This window comes from Haliotis rubra, unplaced genomic scaffold (assembly GCF_003918875.1).
Source record: "Haliotis rubra isolate DU_JTF1 unplaced genomic scaffold, ASM391887v1 Scf190, whole genome shotgun sequence".
NCBI lineage: Eukaryota > Metazoa > Mollusca > Gastropoda > Lepetellida > Haliotidae > Haliotis > Haliotis rubra.
In genome coordinates this window covers 117,280-138,979 of record NW_025765892.1, presented here as the reverse complement: position 1 = coordinate 138,979, position 21,700 = coordinate 117,280, and the positions used below count along the sequence as shown (strand labels likewise).

Here is a 21,700-nt window from a genome sequence, read left to right as displayed (position 1 = left end):
TACTGTGTGACCCAGCTGATTGGATGTCATCATTCTCCCATGCTCATGCTGTCAGCCACTTCAGTTTGCCTGTCCATGTCTTGATTGGTTATAGGCTGCTGTCCTTGAGCCAATCAGATGCTCAGCGCTTTCTTCTTTGGCACTTAAATTTACATTTTTACGAAAGGAACAACCTTGAAAGTATAAATTTCTTTTCATTCAGTGCTCAGAAATGTCAGTGTGTGTAAAACTCTCCAACAATATTACTCTCCTAACCATTTTGATGTTTCTCTTCTTCATATTGGGGTGGTGGGGTAGCCTAGTGGTTAAAGCATTGGCTCGTCACGCCATAGACCCGGGTTCGAATCCCCACATGGGTACAATGTGTGAAGCCCATTTCTGGTGTCCCCGCCATGATGTTGCAGGAATATTGCTAAAAGCGGCGTAAAACCAAACTCAGTCAGTCAGTCTTCTTCATATTATTACAGTGCTAGCCCATTGAGATACAGTGCTGCAGTTAAATATAGATACCCTGCTTAGACACAGGCCTGGTTGTATCTCTGAATATTGAGCCCTATTCAAATTAGCAGTCATTATCACTAGATATTAAAAGACAAATAAATCATCCTGTCATCACCCTCCTGACCTGGGTCAGTGGGGTAGCCTTGTGGTCTGAGCGTTCGCTGTTACTCCCAAGGCCTGGTTTACATTCCCTACATGGGTACAATGTGTGAAGCTCTTTCCTGATGTTGTAAGCAGTGATAGTCTGTGAATATAGCTAAAAGCAGTGTAAAACCCAATTTATCCACTCTCTCCTGATCTGACTGAGGGTTCAGAACAGTGAACGCATTCACAGTACAGGTGAAAATGTAAAATTGTCAGAATTGTGAGATAAACATAATGATGTGTTTTTGTTTCAGATATACTGCATGGACAATGACCGGAAACACAACTGTAGCCTGTCGACCAATGATACGACATCAAGTGCCCTTGTTAGAAACATTGATGCCGACCTAACGTACAGGATAAGACTAGCAGCCAAGACCAGCAAGGGCCTGGGTGTGTGGAGCAAAACATTCGTTGTTGGTAAGTACTTCGCGTTACATTACTGTTTTCACGCTCATGACCATTGAGATCTGGGTTAAAACTTGTCTTCACCAATCCTTGTCGTAAGAAGCAGCTAATGGGATTGGGTGGCCAGCTCCCCGATTAGGTTGATACATGTCGTCATATCGAGGTTGCTAACACTGATGCTCATGACATCAATCACTGGATTGTCATGACATGACTATTTACAGACTGCTGTCATGTTGCAGAGTGTGGCATTAGTGAACAGACAAATCAAATATATTTACTCTCATGGACCATAAAATGTCTTCAAGTTGTGTGGTGTTTTTCGACTGTTGACTTAACTGACCATAGTGGAGGTCACAGACTTATTCAAATTGTCAAATGTCAATCCCCCATCCATGCCCTTGCAGTCCGCTGTGCACGACATTTCTACAGTCTCTAATTGCTAAATGAGTGAAACATTTAAAATGCAATCCATAATTTGGGCTTTTTAGAAATCAAGGCCATGGCACAATATTGGAGGGGACTTAATTAGTGAAGATATCCTTTCAACTTCAGCTCTGTAATGCTGCTTCTTAAGCAAGCCACGAGCCCAAATGTCAGCAAGCGTCCTGCCAATTACTGTTATAATATCGTTTGTTGTGATTTATGGTAGGATGAAAATAACATGAGCCTAACCCCTCTAATGCGTTAAAAGCTGGGGCCATGGGCTGCAATCCTGTCTGGGCCCCTTGTAGCAGGCCCACATGGAAAAACCCACTCAATTTGGATAATACCCATCTTGATTGTAATTTTCTCACATCAGACAGGACAATTAACAGTGGCATATGACTGATCCTGTTGTTACGAAGAGCATCATTTAGCTATATGCTGATTCAACTTTGTTTTATCTGTGAAGAAAAGATTTTTTCTTGAAATTCACATAGATACGGCTTGCCATTTTGCTGTGAATGTTTCATGACCTTGACCAAAAGCCCCACAGTTGAATCTCTCATAATGTTTCACCTTATACTCAGATATGGGTTTAGAAGTCTGACCTTTGTGAAAAACTTCCTGTTTGGGGTGACATGTTTTGGGAGAAATGGTTTGATCGTTGAGTTATTTCCAACAGTTTACCATTCAATCAAAACCTGAGTGAAATTGAGCAGAAACAATTGGGTGAAAGTCTGTGGCAGTGTCATTCAATCTTGTCATTTTCAATTGCTAGCCATGGCTGATGACAAACTCAAGTCCACGTTTTCCCCTTTCGTGGAGATTGGACCACTCTGATGATGACTTTCAAATTTTCTGAGTGTCGCGAAATGCATAATCGTGACTCAGACAATTGATGCACATTTTGTTCCTGAAGTGACAGTTACGAGTAGAGGGAACTTGCAGTGAGTCACACGAGAGAAGGGGAATTAACCGCCCCTGTCAGTAACTCTTTTGTCTTGGAGGGAGAAAAGCCTCTGGTATTTGTGCCTCCTTGTGAAATCTTTAAATCAGTGAGATTTCTGCACAGGACCAAATCTGTCGAGAACTTGTGTCCCAGACACTTGAGGATGAGATTTTCACAGAATTGGAATCAGTTCTTCTTTGAGTTCGCCTCTTGTTCCTCGTCTTCTCCTCTTCTCGTCTTAAGGTTTCGGCTGCAGATTTGTGTTTGTTTACGATGAAGGTATTGACAATTGCAAGGAGATAAAAAGGAATTAAAATCTCCAAAGGTGACTCAGCAATGGTCTTCCTTGACGTGGGTGATGTGACTTTGTTTGAAATCTGAAATCCTCCTTGATTAAAATTCAGAATAAATCTCTCCCACTGAATTCACGGCAGTTTGTTTCATCCATCTTCACCTTAGATGAACCTAACCCATATTTACACTCCTTGCACGAATCATACAAACGGATGTGACAGCATGGGGTGAAACGTTTTTAAATCATCTACAGTGTAGAGCTGAACGATGGCATGATTAGATTCCTGAGATAACAGCAGCAACCTCGTAAATACTCCTTTATCATGAACCATTTGGAGTCATCTCAATGTCGCCGTCAACACTGTTGGACTTACTGGGTTGGGATTATGATTGTGAGATTGTTTATGATTAGATTCAAGACAATTCCATGCAGATAAAACAGAATTAAAATCTTAAAACGTGAGTCATCATAGAGCAGACCAAGACTCCATGCTGTTGGCCAGCGCCGATAAATTAGTCTGGAGGTGTATTAGAAACATAAAGCTGACACTTAACTGGAACCTTCCCCTCTTTTCAGCCTGGAAATGAGGGATTTAAACATTGGATTCTCATTGCTGTTCTTTGAAATGCCTTTTTTATGATAAGAAGGTGGCGATGTGATCACGAAGTTAAGGCCGTGGTGTCCAGGGTTGGTCATTACCATTTCCACATCCCAGATTTTACTGATGAGGAGTGAAAGCCTTCATCGCCTGGCTTCCATGTTTCAGAGTTACGATGTTTCTGACATTTTTCCAAAATGCAAAAGGTGAAAATTTCGATGAGATTTTTCAATTTTATAAGATGGTTTGATGGTATTATCAGTGAAGATCAGTAATTGCTACAAAAGGATGCCAGGGAGTCATGATCTTACACAGTCATGTTTGAATCTCTGACATTAGACTGGCAATGGATGCTTCATTTATGGATGTTAAGCAAACAAGAAATTGCCGTATGAATTGTATGAACCTATGTCCTTGGACTTGTGATTTCTGTTTACAATCTTTGTCATTATCTGACGTGTAACCATGGACAGATTTTGTTAGTGCAGATGAAATCCGATTATACTGGCTCCATTTCTTTATAACGACACTCTGAATAAGGGTCATTTTTCGTTTAAAAATGTGTCAGATTTGATCAGGTTTCAATCAGCGAGCAATCTAGCTCAATACATGTTTTAAGAAAGATTGAAAAACTTAATAAATCATGGTTCAGTGTAATGAGAGATCTTGAAAGATCTTTTTAATTTCTAGTTTTGAGTTAAAGGCAACAAAATACGATTCTGTCACAAAAGAATTTTAAAGTCAATTCATCCTTCCAAAATTAGAATCTCGGCCAATAAGCTGATGTCTTCATCAGAATGCTGATTTTTAGAATGACCAAATTAGTGTCATTAATCTGTGATAATTAAGTTTCTTGCTGTGCCTGCAAAAGACTGCACGTGCCGAAATGACAGACGAGTGTCTGGCCAGTCAGTAATGTGTTTAAGATTGAATTCTTCCAGTGTCACCTCTCCGACAATTCATCAAACAATTGTTATTGAGGAAAGGAAAGGAATGTCATCAAATTCGGATTTGATGACGAGGATGCCACCAGTGGTGATATTGTGTGTTATTGTCCAGGCATTTCCACGTGAAATTGTCTTTGTTTGGGCTCATTCTTCACTAAGAAAAATTTACATGGTGGGGGATTAATTCACACATCCAATTCCTATGGGAGGGGGTTTGGGTCAAACCTTGTGGCGAGGAGAGGATGGTTGGGGGGCATGGATGGAAGGGGGTGACAGTAATGAGTCACAGAATTTAGCTTTTGTCACTGTGAGGGAAGGAGACTAGATGTTGAAGTGTGTGCTCAGGTTCACAAGTAAATTACTTCACCGTCTTCAACATCCTTTCAAGAGGTAAGACAGTTAGCTGACATGCTTTCTCATTGTTATTGGACAGTTTTTTCAGCTACATCCTCATTTTCATAAGGACGCTCTCCGAAGCCAGTCGTCGTTGGTGATCAGGCTTGGAGACAAAGGGGATATTTCATGGGGGGTTGACAGCACCACAATAGCGGAGATTACGATAGCTCACTGGGCGAATCGGCCCCCATTGTTCCCGGATTGACTGCTTTGTTTTCATCAGTGGGAGGACCGAAACTCATTAAGTGGTTTAATTAACTAAAGCCATCTCATCCGTTAAAAAGTACAATGTTGTCTTTTGGAAATGTCCTTAGGAAGGTGAAGCGGCCGGGATAATTAATTGAGGTCGGGGTCTAGAGTGTGCTGCGCTTCACATGTCCAATCTTTGTGTTTATTTCGCCAGGCGTAATGATACAATTTGACTGACAATAATTGTTCAGTTTTCCTAACGCTGTTCTTAATTTCATAATAACCAATGAAGAGTTGATCGCTCGGGCGAGTAACGAACCTGTGACTCGACTCTTTTAATTCATACCATTAGCTTTCTTCATTTTCTCTTCTGATGAGTTATGTGTTTGACTTGTGACTCTGATATAACTCATGGCACCCCACCAACCAAATTCCACACTCTTAATCATAACTGAATTTTTTCTAATCCATTTAGCATAAAATGTAATCCTTTTAGCGAATTCCTATTAATGCTACAAATGAACTTCTCTCTTCCAGATTGCATTTTTCTGTGTTAATTAGTTCTGGTCAGATAGTTTAATTACAAATTTTGAATTAAGGCACACTTTTTTTAGATTAAGACGTAAAATTCTCATTAGCAGAACTGATTGGCAGTGATGATTAACATTTTGTTTACTCATGAGTAGATATCAGATTTATAGCATTCTCCCCTTTAAACCAAAGGCATTTGTCAATGTAATGTTATCTGTCTAGCAGTTTGAATGGACTTATTTCGTTTCATTGAGTCTGAGAACATTCATTACGGAATTCCTAAAAACAAAACTTGTCCACTTCAGGTGGATGCATTTGAAATATGTAAGTGCTCTGATGAAATGGAATAGGACAGGTAATTAGATTATTTGCTCATTAAACAGGTTTTAAATTTTGTGTCTTGTTTTCAGGACCGGAGCAGCCGAACATAATGAAAGAACCCTGGTTTATTGGAATGCTGATCAGCACAATTGGAGGGACATTGTGGCTTGCACTTTGCATCTTTAGTGTATGGCTGTGTCGTAAACGTAAAAATAGGAAAAAGTTGGCTCAGAATGGAATGTACAGTGGTAAGTTTTGACAAGTTTGTTACTTATTACTGAATGAGGGATAATTGCACACAAATATGAAATGCTATTTCCCTTAGGACTTTTTTCTTTTACAAAAGCTATTTCCCATAAGACAATTTCACATGAAAACTATTTTCCATATGACTGCTTTCTGTAAGCCTATTTTCTCAGAAAATCAATTTGTTCATTAGACACTTTTCTTTAAAAATATTTTCCATAAGACTATCTTAAAAATAACACTTTTTTACCTTTGGACTACTTTCTATATCAAATAAATTTAATGCATTTTAGAATGTTATTAATTTGATCTGGCATTTTTTGCTTTTTCCAGCTGTACCTGTTCACAAGTCAGATGAATCAGCCAGGTATGTTCGATACTACATTCTCATTGCCTTGATTGTCCAATAGTTTACTGGCCATACTTCTACCATTTGTTTTTAAGATTTACTGACGTCGGTGTGCAAGACAAGCAATATCTGCATAGAAATCCTCAAAAGAATACTTTAGCTTCATGGACACCTGGTGTTTGATAGTGATAAACACTTGTGTATACTATAGTCAGAATCGTAAAATGGACTCATATTTAATATTTTTGTGGAAGGGTTTTGTCGCTTCTGTTCAGGAGGATCATGTTGATGAGGACACATTTCAATCTCAATGACATTTGTATGTTTCTTAAAGAAATATACTTGCTGATATTTCCAGAGGTGGCAATGTTTTGTCCAGAGAAGATGTGGTGTATGCGCAGAAAGATGGAAACATGCACAGTAACCTGTCAGGCTATGGCGTTCTTCAATCCGACCTGGCTTCCCTGCTGGACTCCGGCAACAAGGATGTGGAGCTGAAGGACCAGAACATCTACAACTCTGCCGGCATGATGCCCCAGATGAAGACGTTCTACCAGAAACCAAACTCCGTACCTGTCTCAGTTGCCCCCTACGCCACCACCACTCTCATCAACACCAGCAACCAAACTGGACGACCCATACAAACCAGTGTAGGTAGTCTCCAGCAATTGGTAGCCTGAGATAAAACTTTTTTTTTATATCCCCGCTTCCGTCCTGAAACTTTGTCCAGAGCATATCTCTTAGAGTTTACACGCTAGGTTCACCAAGCTTAACACTCAGGTTAATGATGACCTACAGATGTGCCTTTTGCTATTCTAAAGTGTATCTGAATTTTATTTTTTACTGTTTCTGTGGAAACATGACTTAGTGCAAAATGTGTTTGATGGTTATATTGTCTGGGGCATATCACCAAAACTATACATGTAAGGTTCACCAAACTTTACACGCAAGTCAATCATGACCCACAGATGTGCATTTTGCAATTTTATTGTTTATCAGAATTTCATTTCCATGTCCCAAAGAGGAAGTGGGGATATGTGAGCTGTGAGCTGTGAGCACTTCTACACTTGTAATTAACTGGTCCCAAGGGGCCGCTGTATTATATGTCTGTTGGTTGATTACCTGAAGCTGAGGTTGATGTTTTTGTTGCAGGGAATGGAGAGTGCTTTCCGCCCAATCAACCATGCCTACGTCCATAGCAGTGCCAGTGGGTCTGGAGACAGCTGCCAGAAACCGGAACTACGGACCAGCGATTCCAACACCGACAACAGCAGACCCAACACAGGGTGTACCCACGACGAGATCCAGTGCTTGGCCAGTCCTGGCAGCGATAGTGGTAGCCTCACTACAGGTATGTCACTCTTCCACAGGTTTAATGATTTCTACAGCTACACCGTGGTTTTCCAAATCGGCAGATCCCCCAAACCATTGGTTGTTACACATGACCAAATGAACTGGTTGGTCAGGCTTGTTATCCTGGCTCTTCATACAATAGCCTAATGGTTAAGCATTCGCTCATCACGCTGAAGACCCGGGTTCCATTCCCCACATGGGTACAATGTGTGAAGCCCATTTCTGGTCCCCCCGCCGTGATATTGCTGGAATATTGCTAAAAGTGGCATAATACCACTCACTCACTCACTCACTCTTCATACAATAGTGGTGTTGATTGTTTCTCACAATTTCAATCACTTGATTGTCTGACCCAGTTTTGTATATTTGTAGGCAGTGGCCATATCGAAGCAATAATGCGGAGTTATGTTAAACATCAAAATGATAAAAAATGATAAAGCATTTGAACAGACATCTAAGTAAATGTTTATGTTGTTGTTTTGCAGATGAATATGGAATGCCTGTCAAGAGGACAAAGAAAGCTCGAAGCCATGTTGCCAGGGAAAACAGGCCATGGTCAACTGGGCAGAACTACTCCCACCTCCCCCGGAACATCCCCCTCCAAGCGACATTGGAACCCCCCCAGAATCGCCCATGAATACTCTCAACAGAATGGAACGTCAACGTCAAATGAATAACCGTAGTCCTCTTTCTCCTGTCTCCAAGATTTCGGCATGTTCTTGCCCTGTTCCTCACGACCGAATGCCAGCAAACATTAGGTGTGTGCCATACTCTGATACTGAGTTCGGAACCCAGCCAAGGATGCACGATTGTCGGCCATATTCTCCCAAACAGCTCAATAACAACCGACAAAGGACTCAGTCTCCAACACACGATGGGAGGGCCCAGTCCCCACGTGGGTTCATGTACCCTCCGTGTCACGGGGGAGGTAATGATTGTCACATATACCTACAGCGTCCGTATCACAGTGACGCCGAGCGAACACACATGCCAATGCAGGCTTACGGACCCACGTCATTACATGGATATAAAATTAAACAGATGGAGAATGATCTTAGACATTTAAGCGATCCTGAACAGGGTCCTCTCCCTCCGTCTCGGATGTGTCCTCATAGCATGAATTCCACAGAGAACCCCCTGATGGACCGGGCGTGTCAGTCCTCTCTCCCCAGCCTCGCCAGTGAATGCATGCACTCTCCTGTGTGTCACGGCAGGTAGGTCCAACATGTTCATCATTTTCAGATCCAGATCATTTTGTTAAGTACTGAAAATCATTAATAACGAAAGCTTGAAATTAGTGCGTGTGAAAAACTGTTCCCAAATATTTGATTGTCCCTGCTTACATTGATAAAGCTCACAATAAAGAGTAGCATTTATCGCCCAACAGCTATGTGTCATAGTTCACTGTGTACAAGGAGGGGCAGTGGGTAGCCTAATGGTTAAAGTGACTGCTTGTAATGCTGAAGAACTGTTCCCCACATGGGTACAATGTGTGAAGCCCATTTCTGGTGTCCTCCACAGTGATATTGCTGGAATTGGCTGAAAGCGGCGTAAAACCGAACTCACTCACTCACTTACCTGACCAGTATACTTTCAATATGCATATTATATGGAATTTCTTGCTTGTGATTCCATAGAAGTTAGATCACATATCAAGCAGTTGAAGTAAGTTTGTGAAGATATACAATGACACTTCTATCATCAGACACTATGTCATGGGATTCTATGTCTGCATGTTACATTGAGCTGATTAGGTTTTGATGTTCAAAGAGAAATTAATATCATGATACATGATACATTTCAACACTTGCATAAATTTCTTGAGCTACAGGGGACAATCAAACCTTAAGTTTAAAATGAAAAGAAGAAAGAACAAGTCAGTGATGTACTGAAGGCAATAAGTATGTAAGATATATAATGGAGAAACCGCTGTAAGCATGTGTCCTGTATGTCTCCCCTAGGAACGCTGACTCCCCCACGTCGGAGGATCTTCAGGATTATGCAGGGGAGTCTGATATGGAGGGGAACAGACTGACGGACTGCCCCACCCCGGACTCCAGCATGAACGGGGAGGGAGACGGAAGTGTATCTGGTGAGTGCATCCTCTAAGGCTATATCGGCCAGGTTCATAGTAAAATAAATTTGGTTGGAAGGTCAAAATTAATAGTGCATTGTGAGAGATGTTTTAATGATGTTAAAGTTTTGAAATGACCTGGTTTGGTCCTTATTAAAAATAATAAAGCTAAATTTCACAGCAAAATTTCTATTTGAAGGATTGGTTGTCTCACTGTTAATGTATAAACATATCAGCATGACAACCAGATTTTTCGAAACTCAGGTTCAATGTGAATATTTTGAATTGGAATTTATTTTCTTGTGTTGGTCTTTGATATGATATATGCTGGTTGGTTTTGAAGATGTAAAAATAATGCTAAATATCATTCATATTTAAAAGTTTTTTGATGCATACCTGTTACATGTCATATGTATGTACCATCTTTGTTACCTGCATGATTGTGTTTTGTCAACTTTCTACTTTTTGCCGAAACAGACTATCACCTTTTTAGAAACATCTTTGTTTGCTTTTCTTTTACATTGATTTCTGCTTGCAAAGTGATTTAAATTATGTTACAATGGCAAACAATTTAATGGCATTTTCTCATCACTAACCTACTCTGGTGAGATTGATGTAACTTTGTGATGCTGTGATGCTTGTCAGACTTGTATCCTAGCTACTAACGACTGGTCGCTTTGGCACTGTAGTGAAGCGTGCACACTAAGTTTTGTACGTGTTGGTTGTCTCACGCCAGGGTCCCACGGAATTCCCCGTCACAACTGGGAGGGTATGCAGGGCACGTTGCACAACCTCTAACAATGTCCTGTCTCCCACTCCCATTAACCATGCCTCACGCAGATCGGGATTAAGTTCATGAAAGGCTTTTAGAAGTTAGAAGAACATGAATACATGACATGTTTTGTGGATAACAACTTCTGGATTAGAACTGGACTTCAGCAACCCATTCTTGCTGTAAGAGGCGACAAAATCATGTGGTCAGGTCATCTGATGTGGCTGATGCTCATGATGTCGATCACTAGGCTGGTCCAGACTCAGCCGTTTACAGAAAACCCCATACAGCAGGAAGTGCTAAATGTGATATTGAACAACAAACAAACCTACAACCTCTTAGAACTATATATTCAGTGTTGATGAAACATTTCCTTAATATATTCAGATTCATGAAAGTATCTAGATAGTTTTGTTTTTCACAAAAAATGAAATTTATCCTTGCTGTCAATTGGAGAATAACTCCCTATACCTATACTTTGGTTGACTGACCCCATAAAATCAAACACAAAATATTTGCAGATGAATAGTAATGACAGTTTTCATTTACAAAACAGCATTACCTCCCTTTACTGAACCCCCAAATAAGTTGTATATTCACCATACCCACACAATTAGGGGCACAAGATGTTGTTTAGGTTGAACTAAATAGAGCATGTAGGTGACAATTTTATCATCCAAAACAACCTTCAGCCGGAGATATTACTTGGTTGAGATAAAGTGATATGTCCTTGGATTTGTCGTGCAAGAAATTTGATTACGATACTTTGGCGACCATTGTGATGTCATCAGTCACCATGATGTCACAGTCACATGACATCAATCTCTGCTGGTTAGCTGTTTTACACTGAATACACTGCTTATGGCGGTTTACAAATGAAAATTTGGAAGACCGATTTTGGATGATAAATACAATTTCACCCTCCTTTTATTACCATTAAGTATGTCAACGAAAGTCGATAAACTTTAAAAGTCAAGACTTTTAAACTCTTATCAGCTTGTGTTGCACTGTCTTTTATTATCAAGTATGTCAACAAAAGTTGATAAAATTTTAAAACTCTAACCTTTAACCTTTTATCGGCATGTTTTCATATAGTTGACATCAAAAGCCACGAGGGTGACCCCCTGTATGTATCCACAGCTACTGCATATGTCCTTGTGGTCCTCAGTACGTGTGTACCTGGTTGTGTGTGTGTTCGGGTGCATGCTCAGCCCAGTTCATTAACACAAGTTCTCAAGGTAGTGTTATTCCCCTGCAGGCTCCGTACTAGCATCATGGGCAAGTGTTACCGACCAAAGCAATACCAGTTGTAGTAGTCTAAGATCTAGTGCTGCCAGTTCAAGTGAAGGCTCATTTCTTGCCGCAGAAACCGATTTTGCCACGGCTGTTGCTCGTGCGGCAGAATTGTCAGGAATGACTGTGGTGGGAACTACCGTGTCAGATCCCAAGAATGGTAAGATGCGCCAGTGTATACATAATTATCGTAGTTATTTTTATGTGGACTTGTCTCCACACGAGTTTCCTTTCTACATCCTCTTGCGTTGATCATTTCTACAGTTTGGTTGTGTTTGTTTCATTACATTTTCTATTGTTTCCAACTGTAATTTCTGTTGTTCTAAGACTTAATGATAAAGCCTTTCAATATCTGAAACATGTAACTTACGCTTGTAAGTTTGTGAAGATGTTCATTACTTGAGGAGCCCTTGTTGGTTGTTGGTAGACAAATCATATTTACATACTCTGTATTCCTCCAAGCAAAACAAGTTGTGTAACTACTGATGGAGTATTTCAGCTATAATGTGCAGGGTTCCATTGTACAAAGCGAGCTTACCGCTCAGGTGACCGTAACACCCATACCTTATCATAGACTTAAGGTCGTCCTAGGGCTAAGGTGACCGTAACACCCATACCTTATCATAGACTAAAGGTCGTCCTAGGGCTAAGGTGACCGTAACACCCATACCTTATCATAGACTTAAGGTCGTCCTAGGGCTAAGGTGACCACCCATAATCATAGACTTAAGGTAGTCCTAGGGCTAAGGTGACCGTAACCTTTATCATAGACTTAAGGTCGTCCCTAGGGCTAAGGTGACCGTAACTAAAGGTAGATCGCCCTACCCATACCTTATCATAGACTTTAAGGGCTCCGTCCCCATACCTTATCATAGGGCTAAAGGTGACCGTAACACACCCATACCTTATCATAGACTTAGGGCTAAGGTGACCGTAACATCCATACCTTATCATAGACTTAAGGTAGGGCTAAGGTGACCGTAATACCTTATCCATACCTTATCATAGACTTAAGGTCGCCCTAGGGCTAAGGTGACCGTAACCCCATAGACTTAAGGCTAAAGGTGACCGTAACACCCATACCTTATCATAGACTTAAGGTCGTCCTAGGGCTAAGGTGACCGTAACACCCATACCTTATCATAGACTTAAGGTCGTCCTAGGGCTAAGGTGACCGTAACACCCATACCTTATCATAGACTAAAGGTCGTCCTAGGGCTAAGGTGACCGTAACACCCATACCTTATCATAGACTTAAGGTCGTCCTAGGGCTAAGGTCGTTTTGTACAACAGCACCTTGGTAGCTATTAGATACCCTTCAAAATTTAAATTTGAAGAAATTATCTCTTCAGTTCATGATAGACTTAAGGTGCTAGGGCTACAGCTTTTAGAGAAAGGGGCTAAGCACACTATTGAGTAAAGGAGGGTGCACACTTCATTTTTCATCAGACTTAAGGTTTCAATGGTCATTTAACAAACTGTCAGCACAAAGGGGGTGCGCACACTTCATTGCACCCTTTCTGGTCATTAACAAACTGTCATGATGAATCTGAATCTGATAAACTACTAAACGTAGCTGATAATATTTTCGGATTCAAATCAAGGGAAAAAAACACAAGATAATATCTATGACAAGAGTGACAGTTTTCATGGTATAGTTCTATGCTCCCCAGGGAGTTGAGATTGATGATATGATGCACCGTTTGAGATTGACATCCAATGATCGAGGGAAAAACAGCTGAGCTTGATATTGGCGCTAAATAAGCATTAGCATAGTAATAATAATAATACAGTTAGTTGGCGAGATGTCCATCACATTCAGCAGGGGCTCATCAAGTACTGTCCGATCAGTGTCCATCCTCATGTAACTGTATGCATGCAGTCAAGAACACTGTATCTATTACAGGGAAGAAATACAGGAAGCATCATCGTCAACAGCGACCAACCAGCCCCTACAGTACAGACAGCAACTACAGCGCTGTGGTTCATAAACCCTATCCAAGGTCACAACGAAAGAAACAACTTGTTGATCAAGGTAAACAATGTCACTGCTCCAGATAGATGCTGTATCTGTGTCTGTGCATTCTATTTCTAACTTTGTCAATTTATACCAGTAATTGTGGCTTTTTTATCGAAAACATTTGATTAAAATTTAAAAAAAAAAATATAATGCATTTTATTTCGGAAAGCTAGGAAAAAATAAGTAAATTGTAATTTGCAGTCATATCCACTGACGTATTTAACAATATTGAACTCTGTAATTAATTAATTGTTAGAATACCATGCCTGTCTAAGTATCAAAAACATACTTTAGTACTGTTTAAGATTTCTGTTCTGATTAACATATTAGGCAAATTGTGTCATTTATAAGGAAGCAGAACGTGTTTACAACTAATGTATTTGCTTCCATTTGGTGATGTTAACCTACTCACATTCTCTTGGCTTGTGTAGCACCAAAATCCTAATGTACCGCGCCAGGTCTTTGAATAATGGTATGCAATATATAGTGGTGTTCCGATGATCGAAAATAATTGAAAATCAATCGAAAGAAGGATTAAAGATAATTATTGATTGTTAAAAACATATTTTCGATAAAACGGAATTTTGTTGTTTTAGTATAACACATTGAATGAAGTAAACTAACCATTAGATTTGACGAATATTCAGGACACTCATGAATGATGGTTATATATATTTAATGATATAGAAAAATGTAATCAAGTAATGAAAGCATGACAGTAAGCATTGTAATATTTTAACCACTTTTATTGTTTAGTTACAATTCCAGTGTCTTTCTTGTATGTGTGCATTTCATTGCATGACAGTATTAGTTATAAAAAACAGTAATTAGAAAAAAAACCTGGGGAAAAACCCTTAAAATTGCTGATTACATTAAAAATGAATATATTTTCGATTAAAATCGATAATCGATAATCGTTCACCACAAGTCCTCCCATAGTGGATTTGGTTTCGATTCCTAACACTAGCAATATAAATGTCAGTCCAACAAGTTCCTTTGTTTCCAACACATCATTCCAATGTTTATTTTATTTTTGTCCAGCCAAGAAGTATGGCTGCCGTGGCCGTACTGACCAGATGGACTCATGCCTGTCCTACGCACCCTGTGATAGCCAGAATGGAGGTAGGTCGTTGTTGTGACGAGTTGTTTCACCCCCAACTGAATGCAGAGAGACCAAGCATTGCAAATACAGTATTCAGTCCTTGTCTCCTTCACAAGTCTTGCCACCTCACAATCCTTGCATCTGAAATAGTTGCAAGGTCAATAGCATATGAAAAAAAAAATTTACATTAAAACGTGAATTTGGACTTGTATCGTTGAGGTTGGCCAAGATTTGTTTTGTGGGTCAGGCTGCACTTGTATGCTAGTTCTTATCGTTTGTCCTTGTTTTTGCTACAAAAACTAACAACTGACTTGGCAGGCGACACTAAATGTTTGAATCCTACACGTTTGGAAGTGCCTTTGCTGATGATTGTGTGATGTTCACAGCAGCATGTTTTGGTCGTGGATGTCAGGGTTGGACAACTAACATGTCTACCACACGGGCCAGATCTTTTGCTTTTGGTTAGGTCGAAAGAATATTTTTTATTCCAATTTCAAATATTTGTCATTACTTCTATCATGATTTGTGATTTGAAGCCTTAATGTAAATTTTCAACAGCTTTTAAGGACAAAATAATTTATTCACATTTATTGCGACAGGAAATCAGTTCTGTTATTTCCGGTCAGCAAAACTATAAAACCAAAAACCATTTTCGTGTGTGTATTTTTCCCAATTCCATTTTTGATAATTTTAAACCATTTTTTTAAAAAGTCTGGCCTTGTGTGTGAGGGCTGCCTAACCAATGTTTATCACCAATATTCTTCAGCATAGATAGTGTGACTGATTGGGTTTCACAAGGACAGTTTTTCAGTAGTGTAATGTCACTAGACGTTCATCCAGTTTTAATGACCACATCCCAAAACTAATCAAAATTTATTTAACTGGAATTAAATTTAGTTTTAACTTTGTTTTATTTTTTATCTATAACATGTTCCGTCCAATAAATTGTTTTTGATACTTTGAATCAATTAGTACTCAGGTTGTTATGTAAAGTGTCACACTTTCTAGATATGATATATTAACTCACAACGCATATGACTGAGGCAGTCAAAGTTTATGGTGATCTGGAATCTGAAATGTGCCAAAAACTTTGCTGCCATCCTGATGAGCACTGTACTGCACTTCTGTCTTATCTATTTATAGTGAGCATACTAGCAGCTCAATCTTGCTGTGCTAAGCATATATCTCATATTTAGCATTGTGGAGTGATGCTTGAAGTCTTGTGCTTCCACCATGAGGAACATGCCGAGCACTCCACGGTCCTGCTGATCTTCGCTGCTCATGTGCTTATATAGCTTGTGCCTACATTATGCTTTGCTTTTGACCCACTTTCAGTCGCTGACCTACCCATGTACTACAGACCCAATTTCCCAATGCCCGCCGCCCTACCCACAAGTCCATGTGGTTCCACTCGGTCATCTTTGTCTGGGAAGAGCCAAGCTGGCTACATGTCTCCAGGAATGGCCAACAATGGCCACATTTACTGCACGATACCCCGCATTGCCACCCCCACAAGACCCCATGTACGGCTCCCAGGACGGCAGTGTGTATGGTATACCCATGCCACCGTCAAATAGCAATCTGTATCAGTCAGGGAGTGATGTAAGTATATTGGCGCTGAACGGACCAGGTTCAGTCTACCGCGGAGCCCCATCCTTTTACTCTTCTGACGCCAACAGTCTCATAGCAGGTCTTGTGCACGCTACTGATACAAAGATCTGAGAACGTCACAATTTATTTTTTCAATTTTTCTCACAAACTTTTAACCAACCGATGAAAAAACAGGAACTTGACATTAGCCAATCGGAAAGCAGCTTCCTTAAGTTTCACTACTGTTTCAAAATGGCAACTCTGTTCCAGTTTCAACTTGCAAAATATTTTGACAAGAATTGAAGTTTGATCATTGAACAAAAGAACATTTTGGAATGTCTAAGTGATGACCGAGATTCTATGGCAGTACTTGCCAGACTATGAAAATATAGTTCCATTTCAAATGTTTATCCCAATGAAGCAAAATACAGATGATGTGTAGCATTAGCATCAGTTTTGTAACTGTCATTAGGAACGCATCATGTTAACCTTTCAAGATTGCAGGATTAGAAAACACAGACTTTGTACCAGGTGTAAGCAGTGTTCTGATTGGCCAGATGGTTTTCACATGACTCGTGAAGTGATGTCAGATCTTTGTGTAGTGATTGCAAGCATTACAGCCTAGTTTGATATAGATTGCTAATAACAATTAAACCATGTCCTCTCACTGTTAGAGAGCAACAGTAATCAGGGGTAGTCAAACGGTCCTGATTGAATGGCGTCATACACTTAGGAGTAGTTGGTGCCTGGCAGAAATGTATTTCACAGCTGTATAATCCGTTCTATCACATGAATGAGCTTATGAAACCTGTGTACATGTGGTATTGTTTCATATAACCAATATAACCATCATATATGTATATATCAACATATAAGCTTAATGCATATCATCAAGCATAATATTCCAAATACATATCATGTAATTATATAACCATTTTTCATTTTCATCTGTTCCTGTTACCACATTTACTCTTAAATTTAATACTTTTTGAATGCAGGAAAAGTAATCATGAATATACTGTTGCCATTTAATTTAAATCTGAACATTTTGATAATTAATAGTTGTGGAGTGAGATGTGTGATAAATCAAATGTTTGCATGCCACAGGTTGCAGGTGTGTATTTGTATCCGAGCATTTGAAAAAGCATGCAATATGCAAGCAAGTTTCTACAAATTGTCCACGTTTTGAAATGTGACAATGGAACCTACATTCCAAATGTTCTGTTCAATTCAGATGCTATGTATTGTTTGCTAAGGGTAACGAGTTAATGTCTGTTGATAATGAGAATTTCCTTTCTGTTTCAGATCCCCATAGCATAGAAAATTGATGTGGAAAGTGAGCTTGATGAATTGGTCACATGACCTGTGATGGCTTTAGATGACTTCATGCTAAATTGCTATAATGTCTAGCTGGTGGAATGTGGATCTAAAGAAATTGTGTGTGTAGATGAAGAAGATTGCTTTGTAACCATAGTGACCATGTATGGTTGGCATGGCAACATGGCAGGGTTGCCCTGTCTATGCTTCATGTGATATCCGCTTCAGTGGTATCTGTGTACATGGCACTGCATGTCTACATGACGGATCGGCAGGACAGACAGTGTATGATACAAGCCAAGATCCACGTGTCCAACAGGTTATCTGTAGACTAGCAGCATGGCTGTCACAGCCATGAGCGATCTGTGAAAGAAGTCAGGACTAACACTAGCAATATTGTTGGTTCGCATACTTTTGATTGGCAATATACCAATCCTCTGAATGTGGAGTACAGTACCTGGATCCAGGAAGATCCGTGAAAGCAGTCTACAACTGTCTGAGAGGAGATCCATCACTTTTGGTGCTAGATTTGATCCAAACTGGATGGTTCAGCTAGAAGGACATTCATACCTCGTGTGCAGTGGTAGAAAATTCTAAGACACCAAATTACCTCGGCCAAAAGACATAAATCATGCATCCGTTGAGGTGGCAAGTGAGGATAAATGAAGCACATTTCATACGAAAACATATAAACTGATCTTTTCCCGTGCAAATGGAAATGGAAGAGAGTTGTCTTGAGAACTAGAACAGTGATGAACGGTCTCTCCACTGCTCTTCGATGTTCTTCACTCAAATTGTGTGAATTCACTGGACACATTGGGAGTATTCTACTCGTGTGACGTGTGACGTGCAATGAAAGGCAATGTACTGCTTGTGCTGCCCACAAAGAAACACATCTTCTATCCAGGTCGACATTTGTGTGAGGTAACACCAAAGGATCCCTCAGAGCGGTGCACTATCAAGTACTGTTTAGACAGGTGCCTGTTGTGTGATCGACCTCTGTAGTACTCCCAAATATATTTCCCATCAGAGTTAGAAATGTGCAACCAAAACCACAACTACTGTAGAGGCGCTTTCAAAGGAAATGTACAGGACAAAAAAAAGGTTTTGTGGGCTCATCATCCGTTTGCTCTGCTATGACCTTCGCCAAGGTTATTGTCGCTGTTAAGTTCATCAGTGCTTGTTGACCTTTAACCATTGACCTTCAGCTGTATATGGTGCTAAGAAATCCATTCAGAGCATTTATTGCGATTCACTGTTCACGGAGTCTACTACATTGTACATAGTTCTGCATATTCTCCAAGGATGGCGTGTTTGAAAGTGCTAATGGATTTCATAATGCCGTCGAATACATACGGTCGCGTCTTGCCATAAACTATAACATTATTCTCTGGAAACCAGTCCTATTGGAAACTGCATCATTTTTTACGTAGACAGTTGGACCTATACACGATTGTTGCGGCAGTAGGTTTGTAGTTGCCGCTGCAAGTTTGTTTCCTATGGACTATGAAGATATATATTTGCTATTCATTCGTCGAGCAGAATTGCGGAACCCCGGCATTGTTTCTCGTTCCTCCATTTTGATTACCATATAGCTGTGCCCTAGATCTGTCATACGAGAATATACGGATGTATATTTGTGTGGAGGAGCCATGTTTCCCACTTAATTGGATGTATGTGTTGAATATGGCAGGTTGGACTCATAGAGGGAAGAGATTTTCGTGCTTTTGTTATACAAACATTGACAATTTGTACACCAGTTTTACCTAGCAACAGCTTTGTGAGTCTGTCCTGCAAATAATATCATCCTTCATTTCACAGAAAGATGGACGCATGTGTCATATCTCTCCGGGAAATGTGTACATATGAATATGCATATTTATATAGGAACCCCTGCATAAATTTGGATCAATTCCTGGCGAGTTTTCGTCGTTGTCATAATAAAAAACTACATTTTCCTTCTATTTTATTGATCTCCATTCAATGGAAAGTCTCAAGTATTTATTTATTAGTTCTAGCTAATTTGAGTTTGTAATGAAATTTCATGTCTGTGGCTCGTTGTGCTCACAAACCATTTGTTTTTGATGAGCAGATGAAACAAACATAATCTACAGCAAAGCCCAGTAAAGAAATTAAAGTGGTTTTTTTTGCATAAGTCTACATTGATCAGTATTTTTCAACCATTTATGCAGATTTGACGTTGTCTGTGAATGTAAGGGTACAGATTGTGTATAGCATCTTGTTTCATGTACATTGCTTGTCTCAATTACTGTACAGCGGGTTATTACACTAGTGGAGGCCGACCAATCAGTATGCATAATGGAGAATACAGTTTATTTGTTGGGGTAAACTCTTAAAATGTTCATGTTTTGTAAGCCAATCAAATTAGCATCAGCTGAGTTCACTTTGAATGTGAAAGTTCCGATTTTGTTTTCGTAGGTTTTGATAACGTAGCTATTCATAACCTTTGCTTTGAAATGTAAGAGTTGATCTGCTAAACCGTACTTTAGGAATATCAGAGAATCAGACATAAACTGCAATAGTTTCACACTGTGATATTTCTGGTTTGAATATTTGGGATTATTTTTTTGTTTGTTTCATTAAGGTTTGTTTTATACCAATCCCGTGTCTATGAAGGTATATGTGCGATTGTGTTTCTCATGTACAGACAGGAGCAGACTTTGCAGAGTACGACAAATCCAACCATGGAGGAATAGTTACACAAATTCATTCATATTTTTGAAGAAGGGGTCCCAAATATGACCCTGTTCTAGAACTAACATGTAATGCACGACAACCCTGTGCATCATTTATCGACAAGATTGAAGAAACTATGTTCTAAACAACTATTGTCATTTATTACTTCCCAGTGACAAGTAGACGGTTTTGTATACCCTGTATGTTCTCATTCTTAAAAGCAATATCATTGTGGATTTTATACATATTGTACAGTCATCTGTTAATTTTGTATCTATGTATGTAGGTATTTATTGTTCTATATTTTGTGTGCGTAACCAACGTTGAAATGTAAATAAAATGTCTGTATAGTGATTGGAAAAAAGACTGGATTTGTAAACTGTCTTTTCTCTGCTGTCAAAATCCTACCACATTTGCATGGTGCAAGAAAAGCAAAGCCAAAATGCAGCCTTCTTTTTCTGTCAGGATATAAAGGTCTGAGATGCTGTCATACAAGTGTTGTTTTTTGTTTGAACTCCGTACGGAAACAAATTAACAACACAATGGATGGGCAATCACCTAGTAACTTCTAAAGACCATGTTATTTTCTTCTGGATCATTTCGGTTGATCAATACTGGTACGTATTTGCCGATTCTTGCTAAAAATGGTATAACATGTACCTTTTATTCCAAAAAGAAATCTAATTCTTCAAATTGATGTTTCCACTTGCTCAATGAAGCTGTTTGTGCTTAAGACACTTTCTCTATACTGTATTATATTGAATACTTGCTGCCTCCGCCGCCGCCTCGGTTTCTACTTGCAACAGTGTCAAATCTGTATTTCCTGCAGTCTGCCGCCAATCATGTAGCCAAGTTTAAGTTCTATCAAAAGGATGTATTGTATCATAAGTTCTGATCTGCCCTGTTCTAATCGCTGACTGTTCTATGTGACTAGATTTGAAGTAAAAGGAGCAAAAATATTGAATTTACTTTGACTGAGTTGTGTTGTTTTTGTTGCGATCTGTTGCACTGTGGCCTGTTGAGGCTACAGATAAAGTTATAGCAAAGTTCTGTAAGGATTTTGGAAGGTGGACAAACATGAACACATGACATGTTTTATGGATAACAACTTCTTTTTAATCTTTAGGGACCGTTCATAATTTATGGCTAGGGGGGATGATGATGATATTTATGGAGAAGCAT

At 39.6% G+C, this 21,700-nt stretch overlaps 1 protein-coding gene across 1 annotated transcript in view; it reads left to right on the top strand.

Annotated features, from left to right (window-relative positions):
- LOC124274405 (roundabout homolog 2-like) overlaps positions 1-21,486 on the top strand; it is a 310,106-nt gene extending 288,620 nt beyond the window's left edge. The window contains 13 exon segments of the mRNA XM_046709782.1: positions 900-1,065; positions 5,795-5,953; positions 6,285-6,318; positions 6,659-6,950; positions 7,453-7,651; positions 8,139-8,174; positions 8,177-8,867; positions 9,615-9,745; positions 11,758-11,952; positions 13,699-13,827; positions 14,854-14,934; positions 16,250-16,516; positions 17,810-21,486. Coding sequence (XP_046565738.1) covers positions 900-1,065; positions 5,795-5,953; positions 6,285-6,318; positions 6,659-6,950; positions 7,453-7,651; positions 8,139-8,174; positions 8,177-8,867; positions 9,615-9,745; positions 11,758-11,952; positions 13,699-13,827; positions 14,854-14,934; positions 16,250-16,491 — 2,355 coding nt within the window. The 3' untranslated portion in view covers positions 16,492-16,516; positions 17,810-21,486.
- The last annotated feature ends 214 nt before the right edge of the window (positions 21,487-21,700 follow it).